At 48.4% G+C, this 19,667-nt stretch overlaps 1 protein-coding gene across 1 annotated transcript in view; it reads left to right on the top strand.

The window, feature by feature from the left end:
• Positions 1–18,936, top strand: part of IQCJ (IQ motif containing J) — a 31,457-nt gene extending 12,521 nt beyond the window's left edge. Inside the window, exons 2-5 of the mRNA XM_050308442.1 lie at positions 15,500–15,564; positions 16,300–16,380; positions 17,985–18,120; positions 18,886–18,936. Of these exons, the coding sequence (XP_050164399.1) occupies positions 15,500–15,564; positions 16,300–16,380; positions 17,985–18,120; positions 18,886–18,936 (333 nt within the window). The remainder of the gene's footprint in view (positions 1–15,499; positions 15,565–16,299; positions 16,381–17,984; positions 18,121–18,885) is intronic.
• Positions 18,937–19,667: the final 731 nt, after the last annotated feature.

Genomic DNA, 19,667 nt, shown 5'->3' with positions numbered 1-19,667 from the left:
CACACACACACAAACTGAGGCTGCAGGGATGTGACTCTTTGACCTTTTCTGCAGCTTTTCAGCCAAGAAAGTTCACTCCTGTGACCTCACTGCGGCTTGGCAGTGGTTCTGTGTTGGTTTAGTGGTGTTCCTTGTGTTCTTGGAGCACTGCTGATGAAAATGGGATGTTTCACTCGTGGGCTCAGCTGGGAAAGATGTGTGGGGGTAATGGGGGGACTTTCCAAATTGGAGGTGCTGTCGAAGCACCTTGAAAAGGAGAGCTGTAATCAGGCAGGTTCTTCCAGGTGGGAGCCCAAGGGCTCTGTCTTGCTTTGGAATGACAGAAAAATCCATTAGTGATGACAGAGATTCTGCTGTGACAGGAACACCTTTCATTAGACCAGGTTTTGTTTGTGAACTCTGTGATTTGTAATTTTTTCCTTTTTTTTTTTTAATCTGATCTTGTGATGTCTGGGAGTTGGGGCCTTAATTTCCTGTCCTGTCTTTCAAATCTTCCTAAGAATGGATGTTTTCAGGAAATGGGGGCAATGAAAAGGCCCCTTCTGCACATTCAGTCTGAATCAAACTTGCCTGGAAAGGCTCAGCTGGGATTATTTGCTGGTTAGGAGCAGCAAGAGCAGTTTTATCCCTTAGGCAAAGCTTAACTCGTCAAAAGCTTCAAGTAGTTTTAGTCTGGTCAGACTGGGCAATTCCACAGAGCCAGGTGGGGTTTTCTCTCATTACTTTCTGCTGACACCTCAAATATTTATACATATATATACATAAATATATATATATATGAGTGGCTCCATGGCCAGTTTCACTGGTAGAACAGCCCATAAAAATAAGTGCTGAGTCTGAGAGTTTTGTGTCTGCCTGGGGAGAAAAGCTTGGAGGAGGAAGAGCTTTTCCAGCTTTTCAGGGTGGAGCAGCCATGGAAATCACAAGCAACCCAAATTTGATGAACAAACCTCCAAGATAAAGCTGTTGGAAGGTGAGGAGCAGGGTTAGGGGGACCTGGAGATTTGGGAAGGGAAGATCAGGCTCATTCTACCCCCCAGCACTGGTGATTTACTGATCCTGACTCTTGTTCTTCGGAGCAGCAAGGCTGCAAAATCAAACCTCGATCGCTCTGGAGACAGTTCCATTTCCACTGGCCATTAAACAGCAGCACACAGATATTTTCTTGTCAGCTGAACACACATCAGCAGCTGAGGGTTGGTGTGAAGGTTTCCTGCACGTGGCTCTCCTCCCTTGCTGAGAGGGACCTGCTTTGCCCTCTCTGAGGGGATAAAACCAGCTCAGCAGAGCTGTGGTGCTTTCCTGGGACAGAGGATTCCCCCAGAGGACACAGATCCTCCAGCTGCATTTCCCCACCGTGTTTAAACTGGCCTGAAATCTTGATTTAGGACTCTGGGATCCAGTGCCTCCTAATCCTTTCCATGCCCTTCCCATCTTCTGGCTGTACAGAATTCCAGAAGGAAAATTCAATTCAGTTTTGAACAGGGAAGGTTGTGGGAGGTTTGGGGTTTTTTTTTGCTTTTGTTTAATTTTGCCAGGCTTGAAATGGAATATAAAGAGTTGGAATATTTTGACTATTTAAGGTTTGAATGATCAAGAAATCCTTTTTGCCAGGTGTTTGAAGTCTCCATTTCTGTTAACACTCCAACATTTCTTTTAAATGCTGAGTGGAACAGAAACCTCTGCACAGATCAGTGAATAATGAAGCAAGAGACCCTTTCTCCCTTTGGATTCTGAATTAGAATAGGTTTGATTAGTTGTAAACTTGCCATTAGAAGGTGCCAGAGTATGAAATGGCACGAGGTGACAAACCAGATATTCTTCTTTCCTTTGAACCAGGCTCATAAAAATGGAGATGTCTACCTGGAATCTGATTTCCACACAAGCCTGTCCTGAGAAATGGGCTTTTCTTTTCAGATGAGGTCAATAAGTACAGCTAATTACCCACTTTGAAGTTTATTCCTTGGGCTGCTGCAGTGGCAGACAGCTTTGAAAATGAGGCAGGTGTTATCTGAAGATTTATTCACTGCCAGAGCCCAGTGGATGAGCTGCCTGCTTCATCTGGATTTTTTGTCCTCCGTGACTTTCTCAGAAAGGGGTGATTGGGGCATGGAGATGTTTGCTGGGGATGAGAAGTTCTGGGGTCAGTGAGGGTGGCTGATTGTGAGAGGGGCCAGACGAGCCTGTGAGCAGGCACTGCACCAAGTTTCTTGTGGGGAGCGTGAATTGATGAGCACGTGGGGGAAAATCTGCCCTTCCTGTGGGACAGGATGAGCTCTGAGCATGAGAGACCAGCACTGAGAGAGAGATCTTGATGAAAATGTCAACCCAGTGCTTGGGAGGAGGGAGAAAAGGAAACACAGTCCTGGTGGTTATTGGGAAAATAGAGAGGAGAAGGTGCTGGTGTTGTGCTGGTGTTACTGGGCACGGTGCTGACTCTCTCTGGGCAGGTAGTTCAGATTTTTAGAGGTGAGACACTTGGAGTCCACGTGAAAGTGCTAATTTGAGTAAGTGAAATCCCTTAGAGCATTCTAAGAACCAGATCAAGCCTTTCCAGCCGGCAATTCCAACTGTAAATGGACAGAATGGGATTGTTGAGATGACTTGTTCACTGTCAGTTTGTTCAGCATTAAGATTTGCTAACAGGCAAGCACAGGTAAGGCAGCTGTGGTAATCCAGGTGCTAAATTATTAAAATTCCCATGAAAAACATGGGAATTTAAACTTTGGGAGATGAGTAGCTGCTTGGGGATATTTGTATTTAATTCCCCCTGAAAGTGCTGACACTCCTCCAGCAAAGCCCAAAGGCAGAAGCTGCACAAGCAGCTGGTTTGGCTTCTGGAAAAATCAGGAACAACCAGAAAAGAGGAGCTGGAACTGGGGACCAGTTGCTGCAGCCACAGGGCAGGAACTCCCCAGCCTCAGGAAACCTTTCCTGTCAACCAACCAGGTTTGCCTGAAACCCCAGAAATCCCCGCTGTGCCTGAGCAAAACCACTCCCCACCAGGTTGTTTTATCAACCTCACAAACATTCACCATGACAACCCAGTTTCTAGAGTGACAAGAAACCGTGGATTCATTTTGGGGAATTAAGTGTTGGTTGTAATAATTGAGTGGGGCCCAAAGATGTGAATAATTCCTGGAGAGTTGGGATGCCCGGGTTATTTGTGGCCTGTTCTGAGCAAGGACCGGTTTTGCCACCCACCAGAAGGGAAGGGTTTCTGCTGCCCTTGCCCAGGTGTCCCTTCCAGAGGGTAAATTGTCACTGGGATGAAGAGGAATTTGCCTTGCCAAGGTCTGATCCAAGAACCACAAAGCAATAACTCTGGGGAGTCTCCCTTTTCCACAGTATTGGAGAGAACTGAGCTTGATGGTAATTTCTAGGAAGGTGATGCTCTGCTAAGAAGTTCCCTGCTTTTGGGACTGGCCATGAAAACAGCTTTTCCCCATTAATTTTCATTAATTACACAGGTCTGGCATGTGCAGCCAGAATGATGCTTGGAACCCTTTAAATCCCTGGTTTTTTGCACTGTGCAGTGGCAGTGCTGGAGTTCCCAAATCACATCTGCCTTGGGATCTCTCTGTGTCCTGGTGGGGAAATGGAAAATAGCTCAAACCTTCATTTGTGTGAAGACATCTCTAGTCAGATGAAAGATCACCTTCCTCGTTATGGTGGGGGAGGAGAAATGATTGACAAGTGTGCTTTGGAGACCTTGGCAGCGTCCTGCTTGGAAATGATCTGGAGTTTTAGTGGAGTGTGAGAAACCTTTTTGTTCCATGAGCAGAAATTGCTCCCTGGGAGGGTGGGCAGGCCCTGGCACAGGTTTTGCCCAGAGAAGCTGTGGCTGCCCCTGGATCCCTGGAAGTGTCCAAGGCCAGGTTGGAGCAACCTGGGCTAGTGGAAGGTGTCCCTGCCAAGTTGGATGCACTTTATGGTCAGGAGAGGTTTAGATTGGATATTAGGGAACATTTCTTCATGGAAAGGGCTGCCCAGCCCTGGCACAGGGATTTAAAAGCTCTGTCAATGTGGCACCATGTGGGTTAGAGTGGCCTTGGCACTGCTGGGTTAATGATTGGGCTCAATGACCTCAGAGGGCTTTTCCAAACTCAACAATTCCATGATTCCAAGCTGCTAAAATGAACGATTATTGCACAGTTTCATTCCTAATTCTAAACACGTGGAATTTCTCCACATGCAAACCCTGACTGAAAAACTGGGCTTCAGGAGTGGGTTTGTTTTTCCTTTCCTCTCTCTTTTCACTTTATTAAGCGTTCAGAGGAGAATTCACAGTTTGTCTTAAGAGGTATAACATAAAATTCAGGATTTCCCTCGGGGCAGAGCCAGGATTTGGATATTCCTCATCCCAATCCGGAGTTTCCAGCACAGGAAGGACAAGGAGGGAGTCCAGAGGTGACCCCAAGTTGATCAGAGGGATGGAGCAGCCCTGCTGGGAGGAAAGGCTCAGGGAACTGGGGTTGTTCAGCCTGGAGAAGAGAAGGCTTTGGAGTGACTGAACTGTGACCTGAAGGAGCTACAGGAAAGGTGGAAGGAGGAGACTATTTACAAGGGCTGGAGGGACAGGACACAGGGAATGGCTTCCCACCGGCAGAGGGCAGGGTTATATAGGATATTGGGAAGGAATTCTTGGCTGGGAGGGTGGGGAGGTCCTGGCACAGGGTTCCCAGAGGAGCTGAACAGCCCCAGCTCCCTCAGCCTGTCCTGGTAAGGGAGATGCTCCAGTCCCTTCATCCTTTCCATCGTTCTCCCTGGACCCTCTCCAGGAGCTCCTCCTGTCCTGGGGAGCCCAGAGCTGAACACAGTAAATAAATAACCCCTCAACACCATTAAAAAGGGGATGACCCTGCCTTTGAAACCCCTCACTGAGGTGGAATGACTGTGGAGGTTCTTGGAGGTAAACTTGGAGGTGAAGCTCCAGCTGGAGTTCCCTGGGGTGGAGGAGGAGGTTGGATGTGCTGGGGAGCCAGAGCTGAATTCAGGGAAGGGTCATTGAAGCAATCACTGATTTTCATCTGTAAATAAAGCCCCAGCAGCCTGTTTTTTGACACATCTGCAGTTTGGAAAGCCAGCCTATGCCACAAGGTCTCAGCAGCAGATCTGGGCAGTGGAGTCATTTCTGTAGATGGTGCACAAAAGTAGCCATAGCAATGCTAATTGTGTGTTGTCTGGGGAGCAAACAGAGCCTCAGAACCAGACTAATCTCCCTCTGTGTCCTTTCTAATAAAAGGGAAGAATGCTAAATAATTAACATAAACAAATGAAAACTAATTTGCCCGTTTTTAATTTTCCCCCCCGTTGCGCGATCCCTGTCAATGAATAATTTACAAGCCAGAAATGAATCTAAAACCCAAATATTTCTCTGGGGTCTGCTGGATGTGTTACCTGAACATCCTATCTGACTGTTTATGTGTGTGTGTGTATATATATATATATATATTTTTAAAAAGAGTAAAAAATAACCCCGTGGAAAACAGCCCTGAGCACGAAGCAGGCTGGAACAGAAAGAGCTGCAGACTCCAGAGATTTTTACCATTTCCTCCCAGACCTGAGATCATTTGTCTGAGGCTGTTTTTGAATTATTCATGTCAACTGGAGCTCTTTGCTTTCCCAGATTGAATGTGCCCAGCTTCTCTCTTACAGTTCCATGTGCTGCTTTTTTTTTGTTTGCATTTAAGTTTGGGTTTTGTTGGGTTTGTTTTTGTTTTTTTCCTGGGCTGCCCTTTATTCAGAGGCTCTGCTGGATGCTGAGGGATCCCATCAGCCACACATTAAACATTAAGCACCTGGATTGTGGTTAATATTGAGGGCTTCACACAGCAAATAAGGCAGCTGGTGGGAGGGGGAGCCAAAGGAACAAGGGAGTGGAATAACTGAGGGGCTGATGAACCTTGGAAATGATGCCCTGGTTCTGCTCCCACTTTGGGGCGTTGCCACCAAGGAAAGTGTAGATTGTTTCAGCTCCAGGAGTTCGTGGGGGTTTTAAGAACTCTTTAGATTATGATGCCCCAGACCTGGGCAGGATTAACCTGGTGCATGGGAGGTGTCCCTGCCCATGGCAGGGGGTGGGATGAGATGGATTTCAGGTCCCTTCCAACCCAAACCAGTCTGTGTCGATGACGGATCGACACCAGTGTTTATGGTGGGGAGATGATACATCATCAGAGGCTGTTTTCTCGTGTCAGGGGTGAAGTTTGGGTCATGGAACACCAAAAAAGACTTGGCTGAGCACTGGAAAAGGCTCCCCATGGAAGTGGTGACAGCACAAGGCTGGGTGATTCCTGGGGTGTCCTGTGCAGGGCCAGGCCTTGGACTCGACGCTCCCGCTGAGTCCCTTCCAGCTGAACATCCCCTGGATGCTGAAGGTCATCCTAACCCTGGACAAACTGATCTGTTTTCCCAAGTCCTGTTTAACACAATTGCCCAGCAGGTGCTGGAGTGGCAGCTGCAGGGAAGGGTTTTCTTTGAACTGGCACTTTGTGGGTTTAGGTGCTCTTTGGGCAGTTGGTTTGGGATTTGACACGACAAGGCTGGTGAAAAATTCCTCCTGCTCCTCAGTCCATCCTCCTGGATCACAACTCCCCCCCTGGCACCAAGCCAGGCTGTTCTCCAACCCTGAAAGCTGGAGATGTGCTGGAAAACAGCCCTCTGGAGGTACCTGGGGGCCTGAGGAGTGAGTCCCACCCTTGGCTGAGCATCCAGACTGACAGCTCATTCCCTGGGGAATTTGTAGCCTCTTACTCTGCATTTGGCAGCAGGGGATTTTGGGAACATGATAAAGGCAGCAGGAGTGGTTTTTATTTGGGAAATCACATTCTGGCCATGGCTGGGACGTGCAGCAGGGTGGGAAAATGCAGGTGGAACTCTGCTGAATCCTGATGTTTAATTGGTTGTTGTGTATCAGACTTGGATGTAGCAGATCACAAATGACAGAAGTGAGGGATAAATGTTCACACTTTTATATTAATATTGTGATGTAAAGATGTTGAACACGAGTTATTAAATCACCTGATAGTCTTAGTTAGAAATGCAGTAACAGCACCACTAACCAGCTCTTAAACAGCCTGTAAAGCTGCTGTAGCAGGGCTTGTAAACAATAATGTCCAGTTATCAAAGTTAGGAGGAAACCTTCCCTCTGGGGGCTGGAAATGTGCATTCTCTGAGGCTTTTCAAAGACTACCAGGCCTGACAGAAACACATCTCTGTGTGGCTGCAAGAGCTCCAGGATTTTATCCTTAGGAGTTACAAGTCTTTGAGTAAGAGCAATCCTACCAGTGCTCTCTCTCCCTTCTTAAACCCTGGTTGTAAGAACAACCCAAAATTTCACTGGGCAAGAGGAGGAGGAGGAGGAGGAGAGAGCTCTCCACATGAGATTCCCTGGGTTTTCCTTGCCCGTGGGTATCAGGTTGGAGGCAGAACTTGTGGAGGAGCCACTTGCAGCTCCGTTGTAGCTGCGATTTCATCACCACTAATCTGATTTGTAAAGTGCCATCCTGATGTTTATCTGCTCCAGGTGCTGCAGCACACGGGATGCCGTTGCTTAGCAACTGCCTCCAATTAAAACATCTTCTTAGATATCTGCAGCAGAGGAGAAATTAGATTTAACTCCTCAGGAGCTCAAAGAAGAGCAACCTCTTGAACTCTGGTACTGCCACAGATCCCTCCTCCTTTGCCCTGCTGGTTGTTTCAGATGGAAAGCTTTGGAATGGTCCACATGGCTGCTCAACTGCTGCACTGAGTATCCCACAATCTGCAATTACACTTAATTTTTATGCAGGAAATGAGATAGGTGGCTTTTGATGGGTAGAGCTGCTCTGAAACCTGCTATGTTCTGTGATTGTGATTTTTTTCTCTCTCTCTCCAGGATTCATAAAGCTAATGTGCTAAAAACACAACTGAATAGTTTGGTAATTTGCCTCTGAGACTAATCTGTGGCCATCTTTTTAATGGGATTGTAAATTATCTGCACTTCCCAAAGCAGCTACAGTAGACTGAACAATTGTGTTAATGACTCTTATCAGGAGATTAACTGGGAAGGCAGGATGGAGAGATGAGCTGATTTCACCTGTGAGATTGCCGGGGGAACATCTTCAGGACTTGTCTAATTAGCTCAGTACCATTTTCCAACAGTCCCCAGCAGGGCTGGGAAAGGGAGAGGAATTTCTGCTCTGATCCCTCTCGAGCTGCTCTGGGGCTGTTTCCAGCTGGGGTGAAATGTCAGGGCATAAACAATCCCTTTTTGTAGGAGCTTAAAAAAACCCCACATCACCACGTGCTGTGTGTGGATGAAACCTCATCACACACGTGGGGGCTGCTCTGCCTTGCATGGTCCGTGCTTGGGGTTCTCCCTCGATGCATCTGCTCTCCAGGAAACTGGAAAGCAGGGAAAAAAGGGGGGAAAAAAAATCCCTGCTAAAGGAAACTGAGTTCTGGGAGAGGGTTTTGTGAGTTGGAGCTGTTGGATTGTCCCGTGTTCTTGCTCAGCTCCAGGTGACAAAGACCTGGGCATGGGGTGCTCTTATCCCAGCCCTAAAATGTCATGGATACAGGTGACAAAGATCTGGGCATGGGGTGCTCTTATCCCAGCCTTAAAATGTCATGGATACAGGTGACAATGACCTTCCACCAGCTCAGGTTGCTCCAAGCCCATCCTTTGTTTGCATTCCAAAAAAAACCAACCACTCCACTTGACCTAAATGGGACTTTCAGAATGACAAGAGGTGTGGAAAAGCTTTCCTGTAACAGATGTGATTGTTGGTTTTTCACTGTAACCTTCTGATTCCTAAATTGGTTCGTTGCTCTTTTGTGAAAATGAGTAGACAGTACCACATGCTGAAAAGCTGAAAATTGGATTAATACATTTCTTTTTAGGTTTCAAACACTCATCTGTTGTTGTCATTGGAAGTAATAGGCTCAGGAGCTATAAAAAGAGCTGCTTGCTTTTTTCTTGGGGGGGGTAAAAAACTCCTCCACTGGGAGTTCAGAGATGGATCTGTCGTGTCTGATTTTCCCCCTGCCTTCCCCTTCCTGCCATGCTGGAATTCACAGTGGCTGGGTTGTAATCCCATCAGGTTGCTCTTAGAAAGTGAGCTGGGCTCAAGTTTAATTCCAAACCAAAGCCTTGGAGGAGGGTGGAACGTGGGGGCTCCTTCCATGGAGTGGGTTGGGTGCAGGTTTGGGTTCTTTGGAGAGCAACTGTTCGACAAAAATGTTTTAACTTCTGTCAGGCACAGCTCTGCAGCCCTTCAGGGGATGGTAAATAATGGTAAATTTGATGAAATTGGGTCTGTTGGTGACACTTCAGGATGGAAGCTGCTCCATCAGAAGGTTCCTGGTTTAATTTGGCCAATGCTTTTCTCTCTTCTCTTTGTGCCCTGCAGTAAAACACAACACTAAGGTGGCAATTCCCTTTCATTTCTTGGAGATTAAAGGCTGTCTCACATAAATACTGGCTTGGAAAACCTAATTTCTCCTGAAACATCTTGGTTTGGAGCTCTGCCCTGTTCCCTCCGTGGCTCTGCTGGGCTTTGGGGGCTGCCTTTTGCTGTGGAGGGTTTTCAGGGAAGGCTGGCTGCTCTGACAGGGCTGGGGTGGCATTTGGCAAGCCAAATTTGGGGGTTTAATTCCAGAAAATCAGCATTTCCTGGAAGGCAGCTGACATCTGACTCCAAAAATGTCTGGATTTCAGGGAGAAATTGGTTTTCTAGCCAGAGATTGGATCCCTGACTGTTTATATGTGTATATATATATATATATATTTTTTTTTCCCCTGGAACTCTAACTATGAAGCAGTCTGTGCTGAGTCTCCTGCAGCCCCTGTGCTGTCCCAGACCTTTTCCTCAGTGTCCATCCTGGCTGTAGTTTCAGGAGCACTTTGGTGGCAGAGAAGCCAAGATGTCAAGAGGTTTCATTCTCTGCAGTTTATTCCCCTGGCAGAAGTTAAAAGCCTGTGTGTGGTGAGTGCTGCTGAAAGCCCTGACCACAGTGACAGCAGCAGAAAGAAAAGGCTTTTTAAAAGGAACTCTCACTTGGGTTTTAATGGTGTTCATCCTCCTGCAAGGATTCCAGAGCTGCTGGAACCATGAAATAGTGTTTTGTAGCCAGAGTGCAATAGATTGCTCTTTTCTTCCTGAGGGTAGAGCTGAAGGGAGGAGAAGAAAACAATTTACTGATATCAGGGAGAGTGGAGAAGGGCTGAACAGGTGGTGCTGTGAGTGCTGTCCCCTGGGAGAGATCAGCAGCAGCGCTGCTTTCCCCTTCCAGCCATCCACACCCTCTTAGGGGGAATTAACACATCAGCCTGGCCTGGGCATCCTCCTGGAGCCCAGGGATGAAGGCCAAGACTTTCTGCTTTTAGTCCTTATTTTGGGCTCACACTTAGTGAAGTTTTCTGTTGAGTCCTGTTTGATGAAATGGGGAGTGAGAGGAGAGCAGTGTCACGATTTACAGGAGTGGGAAGAGAAACAGTTGGATGTTGTGTCCATGGGGTGTAAAAAGGCAGGAAGGGCTTTAGGATGAAGGAAATGCAAATGCCACCAACTCACCTGCAGAGTGGTGGAAGTGCCCTGTGAAACAGGAGGCAAATGCATCCCCTGGGATTTGGGCACAGTGAGGAGCAGAGCTGTGGGAAGTGATGCAGCAGGAGTTTATCTCTGACCCAACAGCAGACTCACTGCTCTGATGAAGCTTCTCCTCCTCTCCCTCAGCAGTTCCCGGTTCTGTAAAGATATCAGCTGGGAAATTTAAGGGAAACTTGGTGTTGAAAGAGTTCCCTGAGGGTTGGCCTGAGCTGCAGAGCAGCAAGACCAGCGTGGTCCTTCTTGCTGGAGAATAACCTGAATTGCAGCAGTCGGGCTCTCCGAGCTGAGCTTTGATTTTCAATAAACTGAGAAAATGCATATTGAGTGCAGTGCCTCTTAAGCAGCCAGAATAATGGAAACACAAGCAATAAGCTGTGGGAGTTAATTGCCTAATGGCTCCTCTTCCCATGTGTGCTCCATCTATCAGTTAGATCCTTGGAGACCTCTGGCCATCAGCTCAGCCCCTCTGTGCTGAAGGGCTCTAAGCTCATCCCAGAGCTGCTGTCACCAGTGTAACCCCTCCCAGCCTGGCACATCTCGGTGCTCCCTGCCCTTTGGGTGCTCCTCTGGGTCTCCTTTCCTCTTTGGTGTGGCCCAGTTTTTTCCTTGTGCTGTCCTCAGGTTTTGGTGACACCTTTATTGGGTTGTTTGGGAGGGTGTGGACAGAGCTTGGACACTCCCCCTGTGCTGGCCAGGAGTGTTTGTAGCACAGGGATGTGAACCATGGAACTGGTTTGGGTTGGAAAAGACCTTAAAGCCCATCCAGTGCCACCCCCTGCCATGGGCAGGGACACCTTCCACCAGCCCAGGTTGCTCCAAGCATCGTCCAACCTGGCCTTGGACACTGCCAGGGATCCAGGGACAGCCACAGCTGCTCTGGGCACCCTGTGCCAGGGGCTCACCACCTTCCCAATATCAAATTTCTTCCCCATACCCCATCTGAACCAACTCTCTGGTAGTTTGAAGCCAGTCCTGCCACTCCACGTCCTTGGAAAGGTGAACCTGGAAGGGAATCACAGGCAGTGTTTGATGGAAGAGCCTCATGTTGTTGCTATTAATTAGCTGGTAATAACCACGTTCTATTTCATCTAATTAAGCTCAGAGCCCCAGTGCACAAGAAAAAATCGGAACTTTTCTTCTCCTTGAAGAGATCCTGACCCAAAAGGACAGGAGGAGGAGGTGGAAAGACTTCAGGTGCTCTGGGAGAACAAGTGGCAGGTTTGGATATACAGAACCCTGTGTCTCCCTGCAGTGACTGACCCATTTCAGCCAGGCTAATTCACAACTGGTCTCCAAATCTGAATGTTGAATTCGCTTCAGAGGGTTTAGGTGACTCCACTGATGCAGAATTTTCCTGAAGTGCTCTGGGAAATCGCTCTGACTGCCGTGGGCTCCGAGCCCCTGAGCTGTGCTAATCTGGGCTTTGCTGTGTTAATGTGCTTTTCTGCAGCTTTCAAAGCTGGGCTGTTCCAGGTCTCTGTTGGGTTACCAGAGAAAATAGAGCAGGACCTTCCCCTTCCCACCCCCAGTGTGCAAAAGCCGCTGTCATCTGACGTGGCCTTTTGTAAGGGATGAAACATTTGTCACCATCAGACCTTTAATTGCCAGTAGGATAAAGGGAAATGGCTTTTAGCTGAAGGAGGGCAGGGTTGGATGGGATTTTGGGAAGGAATTCCTGGCTGGGAGGGTGGGCAGGCCCTGGCACAGGGTGCCCAGAGAAGCTGTGGCTGCCCCTGGATCCCTGGGAGTGTCCCAGGCCAGGTTGGAGCACCCTGGGCTGGTGGAAGGTGTCCCTGCCCATGGCAGGGGGTGGCACTGGATGAGCTTTAAGGTCCTTCCAATCCAAACAATCTGGGATTCTCTGAACTTCATGGAATGCTCGGTCTCCTCAGGGTGTAGCATTGGATTTTATGCCCCAAATGGGATGCAGAACACTCTGAAATGGGAATGAACACAGGTGATCTCAGGTCTGCCCAGACTGGGGCTCCCTGTGCCCCCTCACTGCTCCCTCAGGTGCCACCAGAGGTGCTATTTGAGGACAAGCTGCTCAGAAATGCCGTGGCTTTCCCAGGGAGTGGCACCTCCAGGTGGACATGAATGGGAGCCCAAAATAGCAGCGTGTAAAAACCTCCCCTTCAAAGGCTCCTGATCCCTCCATCCTCTTTACACTCATTGTATCCTGCTAAGAGGCTTAATTGACACGCTGCCTGACAGGTCCTGTCAGGCTGAGACAGGAATCCCCAGCATTTCATCCAAGGGCCACGGTGTTCCCTGGGAAAACAGGGCAGAATGTCAATGATTAACAGGGAAAATGAAAAAATGGAAAGTTAATAAACCCCAAGATGCTTCAGGGGTGCAAAAATAGGGGGAAGGGGTGGAATTATTTGTGAAATGGGAAACAAAGTCTTAAAAACAGGGGTCAGAGCAGCACTGGCATTGGGCTGTTCCCAGCATCCCAGGGCAGCTGAGGGGTTGGAAGAGCAGCTGAGGATCCTCCTGTGCTGGAAGATGAAAGGCACGTGGATCTGAGCTGGTGCTGAGGGGGGTTTAGCTGGGGGAGGTGAGCAGCAGCAGAGAGCACTTCATTACCTTCTGTCCACCCTTTCCATGAGGAAATTCCTCCTGCTGTCCCACCTGCCCCTCCCCTGGCACAGCCTGAGGCCATTCCCTCTCCTCCTGTCCCTGTTCCCTGGGAGCAGAGCCCGACCCCTCCCGGCTCCCCCCTCCTGTCAGGGATTGCAGAGCCAGAAGGTCCCCCCTGAGCCTCCTTTTCTCCAGGCTGAGCCCCCCCAGCTCCCTCAGCTGCTCCTCAAGGCGTTCCTCACAATATCCCACCTCCCCAAAAATTCAGATCTTCTGAAAGGTAATTAAGGCACAAACAGAAGGGGCACTTTAAAGACCAGAAAAGACCCCTGAGTTTGCTCTGAGCACGGATCCAACATCCCAGTGTCACTGCCACCCCCTGATGACCATGCCAGGGGTGGAGGGAGCACCATCCCAACCCCTTCCCCGGGCTCATCAGCCCAGTAAATTTGGCTGCAAGGAGGCACCGGTCAATATTTCCCGGTTAATGACGCAAACCCGAAATTAGTATGGATTTTGTGTCTCCTCCTCTTCCCCATTACGCAAACACTGCCGGGCCCCTTCCGGAGCTGCCTTTCATCCCAGCTTTTGTGGAGCCTGCCTGCTGATCTTTAATTGCAGGAGTGAACAGTCAAAACTGTCACCACCAATTTGGGGGTTTACTTGTGTTTTTTTTGGTGTGTGTGTGTGTTCGGTTTTCACCCTGGGGTTAATAGAAAATGACGTCAGGCACAAGGGGTGATTCGTGTCACTCGTGCAGGTTTTGTCACCCTGAGCTGTGTATGAAGTCGATTGCAAATCATCTGCACGTTGTAAATTACTGTACACAGCTCTGGAGCAGGCTGGAAAAACGACCAGAGGAAGAATGGGGGAGAGGGAAGGGTTATCTTGGGTATCTTCTGAACTGAGCTGTGCTTCAAAGAAAGCAACTGGGAAAGTTGTTTGGTTTTAATATACCAGAGGAGGATGTTCCTTAAAAGCAGACAATGAAAAGAGGGAGGTAAAACCACAAAGGCTTTTCCTGACTGGATCATTTCCAAAGGCTGATGAGTGGCAGGAGCCTCCAAAGTCACAGCCAGCTGTGGTTTGACCCCAAAATGGGGCTGCAGTTTGAGACCCAGAGGGGCAGAGATTGGGAAACACCTAAAGTGTCACCTTGGCAAATCCACTTTATGCTTCAAATCTCTTTTGCAGCAACAGTTCTTCAGAGGCTGGGAGGAAACAGAGCTGTGTTAGGGGTCCATCAGCTCCCAGCTGGGATCCTGTTCATGTCAGGCAGGGTGGAATCTCGGACAGGATTAAAATGTCTTTGTTTCATAAAATCAGCTTGGATTGGGAAAGCAGAAGGTGGAGTTGGCTGATGTGTTGTGCTCCTGGACACTGCAGGGAACAAAAATGAGTGTTCATCCCCCTGTCAGATAAAGATATGGAAGGGGGAAATATCCTTTTTTTAGCCTTTTAAATGTTCTTGGCCTTCCTGGGAAACCTGTACCTGGTAGAGAAGTGGGAAGTAAATTACCCTCCTTCCTTCCCTCTCAATGAGAAAGTGCTTTTCCACCTGATCCCTGACTTAATGAGCTCAAAGAAGTCATGAATTATCACCTTTGTTCTTCATGGTTTCTCATTTTCTGCTGCTGCTTAATTATCAGCGTTTGATGGATGAACACAAACCCGGAGCACATCCCAGAGTCTCGGGGTGGTGATTCTCTTGCATCCCCTCCCAGGGCTGTGCTTGGGAGGGTTCAGTGCTGACCTGGTTCTCCTCCACCCCTCTGGGATGATAAAACCCCACCAGTCAGACACAATTTCTTTTTTTAAGCCCAATTTCTGTGCTGAACACCTGGGGTGGATTTTTCCCACGTGGATGTGGAGACTCCCAGCTCTGCATCTGCACCTAAATTTGTGACACCTCTGCTACTGAAACAGCAGCTGAAGCAAATAAAGGCTGTGAAACTCAGCCAGTGGCTCTTAATTAGGAGCCTGAATGGTGACTGATTGCAGAGCAAGGAGGAGATTCTGAAAGTAGGAGCTGATGCTCTTGCCAAGATCGTGTGGAATCAAAGCAGCCCCACACCTGAGACCTGAAAGAACAACTTCCCTTTGGCTCTGTGTGTTGTTTTTGAAGGTCTGATATTGCCTTTCAAACTCGTGCTGGGACGTGCTGATAAATATCTTGATTTATTTGTAGCTGTTTTGGGTTTTTAAATTTAAAAGCAATTTTGTAGATGTCACTTGATGGGCTGTTTTGTTCAGCGGGTTGAGCAGGAGTCTCCAAGGGCTTCCCATCAGCACACTGAAAATGGGTTTTCCTCTCCTTTTAGGAGGAGCTCCGAAGGCTCCAGCACACCTTGGAACAGGTCAATGATGGCAAAGACTCGCTTCAAAGGTAAGTTGTGATTTCCACACATGACATGGCTTTTCTGAGGTCACAGTCCCTTGCTCAGGACCCATCTCTGTGCTGCAGGCTGTGTTTTCCTCCTGGTGATGCACTAAATATTCCAAATCTTGCATCCCTCCCCTAAACAACTCTTATTTTTAGTTCTGGGAGGAGAATTTCTGCACACTGCTGCTGATTGAGAGGTGTCATTAAGTGTCCAGTAAAGGTCTCAAAATAACTCCACAACTTGGGCTCCAAACTTCCATGCCCTTCCTGCTGCTCCTCCATCCAAAGCAGCAGCCCCAGATGTTTGATTTTTATCTTGTAGTTTTTTTAAATGGCTTTTTCCCAGCAGCACCCATTCCCTGAGCATCATTTCTTCCCAAGGATTCTTCCTTCATCCCCCTGTGTGGTTTGCGCTGCTGGAATTCCTTTGCTCCCAGCACCCCCATCCTTCCTTTGCCATTCTCCTCTCCACCTTTTCTGATGCAGCTGCAGGGATGGAAGTTCATTCACCACCAATCTTTCTTCTCTTTGCCAAGGGGGAGGTTGTTTGATTTGCACTCAGGCAGATTCCCATCTGGGAATCTGGACACAGAGAGCCAGGTGCCTTTCTCCAAGGGCAGTGTCACCTCCTAACGAGCAGTGCGTGTTCTTGTCCAAATTATGGAATTAATTCACACAGATGGCGGGAATGTCATGCTGGGACGTGTGAAACCCGTTTTTTCTTTTCTCTCCCCACAGCCATCAGCTTGCCATGGATGAGGAAAACAACATTGAGGAATACCACATCAACTTACAGCCCTTGGAGTCCAAAGTGAAAATGTGAGTCCTGAAGGATGTTGGTTCCTCCCCGAAGTGCAGCTGAGTGTGTCCCATTCCTGAGCCCCAGGATCCAGGCTGTATCTGCCTGGACTGCTGTGTAACTTGGTAAAAGAGCCTGCAATTAGCAAGTTAATTAAGTTCTTCTCTGCCTTGAAGCTCATGGAGCTGAGAGAATTGGGATTGTTCAGCCTGGGGAAGAGAAGCTTTGGGGTGAATTAATTGTGGCCTTGCAGGGCCTGAAGGGAGGGGACAAAAATGATGGAGAGAGATCATTTCCAAGGGATGGAGGGGCAGGACAAGGGGGAATGGCTTCAAACTGTCAGAGGGCAGGGATAGATGGGATATTGGGAAGGAATTGCTGGCTGGGAGGGTGGGCAGGCCCTGGCACAGGGTACCCAGAGAAGCTGTGGCTGCCCCATCCCTGGAGTGTCCAAGGCCAGGTTGGACAGGTTTTGGAGCAACCTGGGCTGGTGGAAGGTGTCCCTGCCATGGCAGGGGTGGCACTGGAAGAGCTTTAAGGTCTTTTCCCACCCAAACCATTCTGGGCCTCTGTGATTTGCATTCTCTTTGCCCCAGGTTTCAAATGTTAAATGTCGGTGTTGTGCTAATTTGGTCATTTCCCCTGTGAAATTAAAGAATAGTTGAGAACCTGCTGGATTTTCCACATGCACAGAGAACATCCCAGAGGAGGGAAGGGCAGCACAGGCTGAGCAGAGTCTTTCAGGGCTGGTTTTCCCATCCAACATGAAGTTCCCCAGGCAGCTCCTGGAGAGTGAGGAGCAGCCCTGGGTGTGCAGGGGATGGAGATTTAGGGCTGAGGGGAGCAGGGTTCCTGCTCTGGGGGTGCAGCACAGCTGTGTGGCATGGGAAAAGCTGGATTTCCTTGGGAAGAGAGGCAGCTGGCAGCACTGAGCCAAGGCACACGCACGACACCTGCTGCTGGGAAGGGAGGGAGCTCCATCCCCTAACTCACTGTATATTGAGATATATAGGACAACAATATACTAGGATATTAAAATATTAATGCTATATAAAAATATTAACAGACCACGAAGTTTCAAATTAAAACCCAGCCAGTGTTTTTTAGTCATGCAACATAAACCAAATGAAAGAACACATTTCAGAGAGCTTTCTGGAAGGGGGATTATGATTTAAGCTCAGTATACTCTCCAGCTTGAAAATAGAAAGTTCATGGAAATACAAACATGTAAATACCGCTTGTGCCAGTATTTACAAACATGTAAATACCGCTTGTGCCAGTGAATAAACACTCGATTGCTTCAAAATCCTGAAAGGAGCTATTTCTGCAGACTGCCCAGAGAAGCTGTGGCTGCCCCAGCCCTGGAAGTGTCCAAGGCCAGGTTGGAGCAATCTGGGCTAGTGGAAGGTGTCCCTGCCCATGGCAGGGGGTGGGACTGGATGGGCTTTAAGGTCCTTCCAACCCAACCCATTCTGGGCTTCTCTAATCCTGCTTTACAAGTTCCACCAGCAGCGACTCCAACAAGACCCTCCAGAGTGATGATCATCACCCAGAAGGGCAAACAACCCCCCAAAACCCCTGCCTGTTGAGCCAGGCCCCTCCATCTGGCCCCCTGTCGTTGCAGCATCCAGCGGGCATGGCGGGAGCATCTGCAGCGCCAGGACCTGCCGGGCAAGCGCAGCCCCTCCCCGGCATCGCTGTCCTCGGGCAAGATGAGCAGGTCGGGCAGCACCAACACCTTCTCCGACAGCAGCACCCCCGTGAGTACGCACAGCACCCCTGCCCTGCCCGCCCGGGGTCCTGGGGGTTTAATGGGGGGTTAATGATGGGTTAATGGGGGGTTAATGATGGGTTAATGGGGAGGTTAATGGGGGGTTAAAGAGGGATTTTTGGGGAGCAGCGGTGCTCAAATCATCCTGCATGCCCAGCTCAATGTAGGGCTGTGCTTGTCACCCCTGGATCTCAGCAGATAGAAGTGATGCTTTTGATGGAAAACTGCTGTTTCCAAACGGGCCTGTGTTCTAAAAACTGAAAGCAAAGACCTTCACACGTGGCTAGCATAATTTTTCTCCAAAAAAACTACCCCAAATTGTGGCGCTGTTTTTGAAGATAAGTGTGGCTTCCAGGTTGGTTCTGGTTTGTTGGGGTTTTTGGTGTGGTTTGTTGGTGGTTTTTGATTTGGTTTGTTGGTGGTTTTTGATTTGGTTTGTTGATGGCTATTGGTTTGGTTTGTTGGTGGTTTTTGATTTGGTTTGTTGGTGGGTTTTGATTGGTTTGTTGGTGGTTTTTGGTTTGGTTTGCTGGTTTCTCTGTTTGCTAAACAAGACTTGGAGAAGTTGGTCCAGATGTCAAAAATTAAATTTGAGTTTGGAATAAATGTTCCCCAGCACCTCACAGACCCGCTGACCAGTGGCTGGAGGTTGCATTTCTATTTTTAAGGTGACTCTAAACTAAAACCCCAAATGCAAAGCCCCCTTTCTGAGTACAGGCGGTTCTGTGACTGCCTCTGAAGTGGCATCTTTTAGGTCAACAAACCAGCAGGTAGAGACAGAGCTGAGAAAGCTTTTGGCTTGTGATGGAGCCAATAAGGATTCGTGTATTTAAAGGATGATGTTCCTTTAATGAGCAGGATAAATGTGATCTAAAGTTCATCTGCACTCGGCTGCCACAAGAGGCCCCTCGTGCCCTGCACAGGGACACTCCCGGCTGCTCTAGGGGTTCTCCATCCCTAAGCTGGTTTGGAAAATGATACATTTCCAACGTTTTAGAGGTGTTCTGGGGTGAAATAAGGACATCTGGGAGTTCTGTGTTTGTGGGAAAATGTGGGAAAGCGAGGTGAATGATTACTGTTCTGGAAAAGCACTTGGAGAGTAACATCTGCATCTCTTGGAAAAGTTTGCCAGGTTTTGATGCTTCATAAAGTGCTTTTGATTTGCTCAGAATATTTGTCACTGAAAATAGGCTGCTTTGAGATTCCCAGCCAATCAACCTGTGTTTCTGTGAAAAACATCACAAGAGGCACAAAATAAAATAGGGCACAGTGAAAAGCAGGAAAAAATCCCCTCTCAGATACCCAGAAGGAAATCCCTGCAGAAAACAGAATAGCAGAATGACAGAGAAAGGATGAGAAACATCTTGTTCAGGTGCTGCTTTGTAGCAAAGAAAGGATTTGCCAGCTGTGTGTGTGGAGTAAAGGAAGTTTCCCAACTGATGGAAATGATCCACTGGCATCTCCTAATCAAATTGTTTTGTTATGGGGCACTCTGTGCTGTCTTCAGTTGCTTTTGTTTTCCTTTTGCCTGAAACC

The sequence above is a fragment of the Myiozetetes cayanensis genome, unplaced genomic scaffold, assembly GCF_022539395.1.
Source record: "Myiozetetes cayanensis isolate MyiCay16 unplaced genomic scaffold, myiCay2020 scf13, whole genome shotgun sequence".
Lineage (NCBI taxonomy): Eukaryota > Metazoa > Chordata > Aves > Passeriformes > Tyrannidae > Myiozetetes > Myiozetetes cayanensis.
Note: the sequence above shows the minus strand (reverse complement) of the source record. Positions and strands in the feature narration are given on the sequence as shown.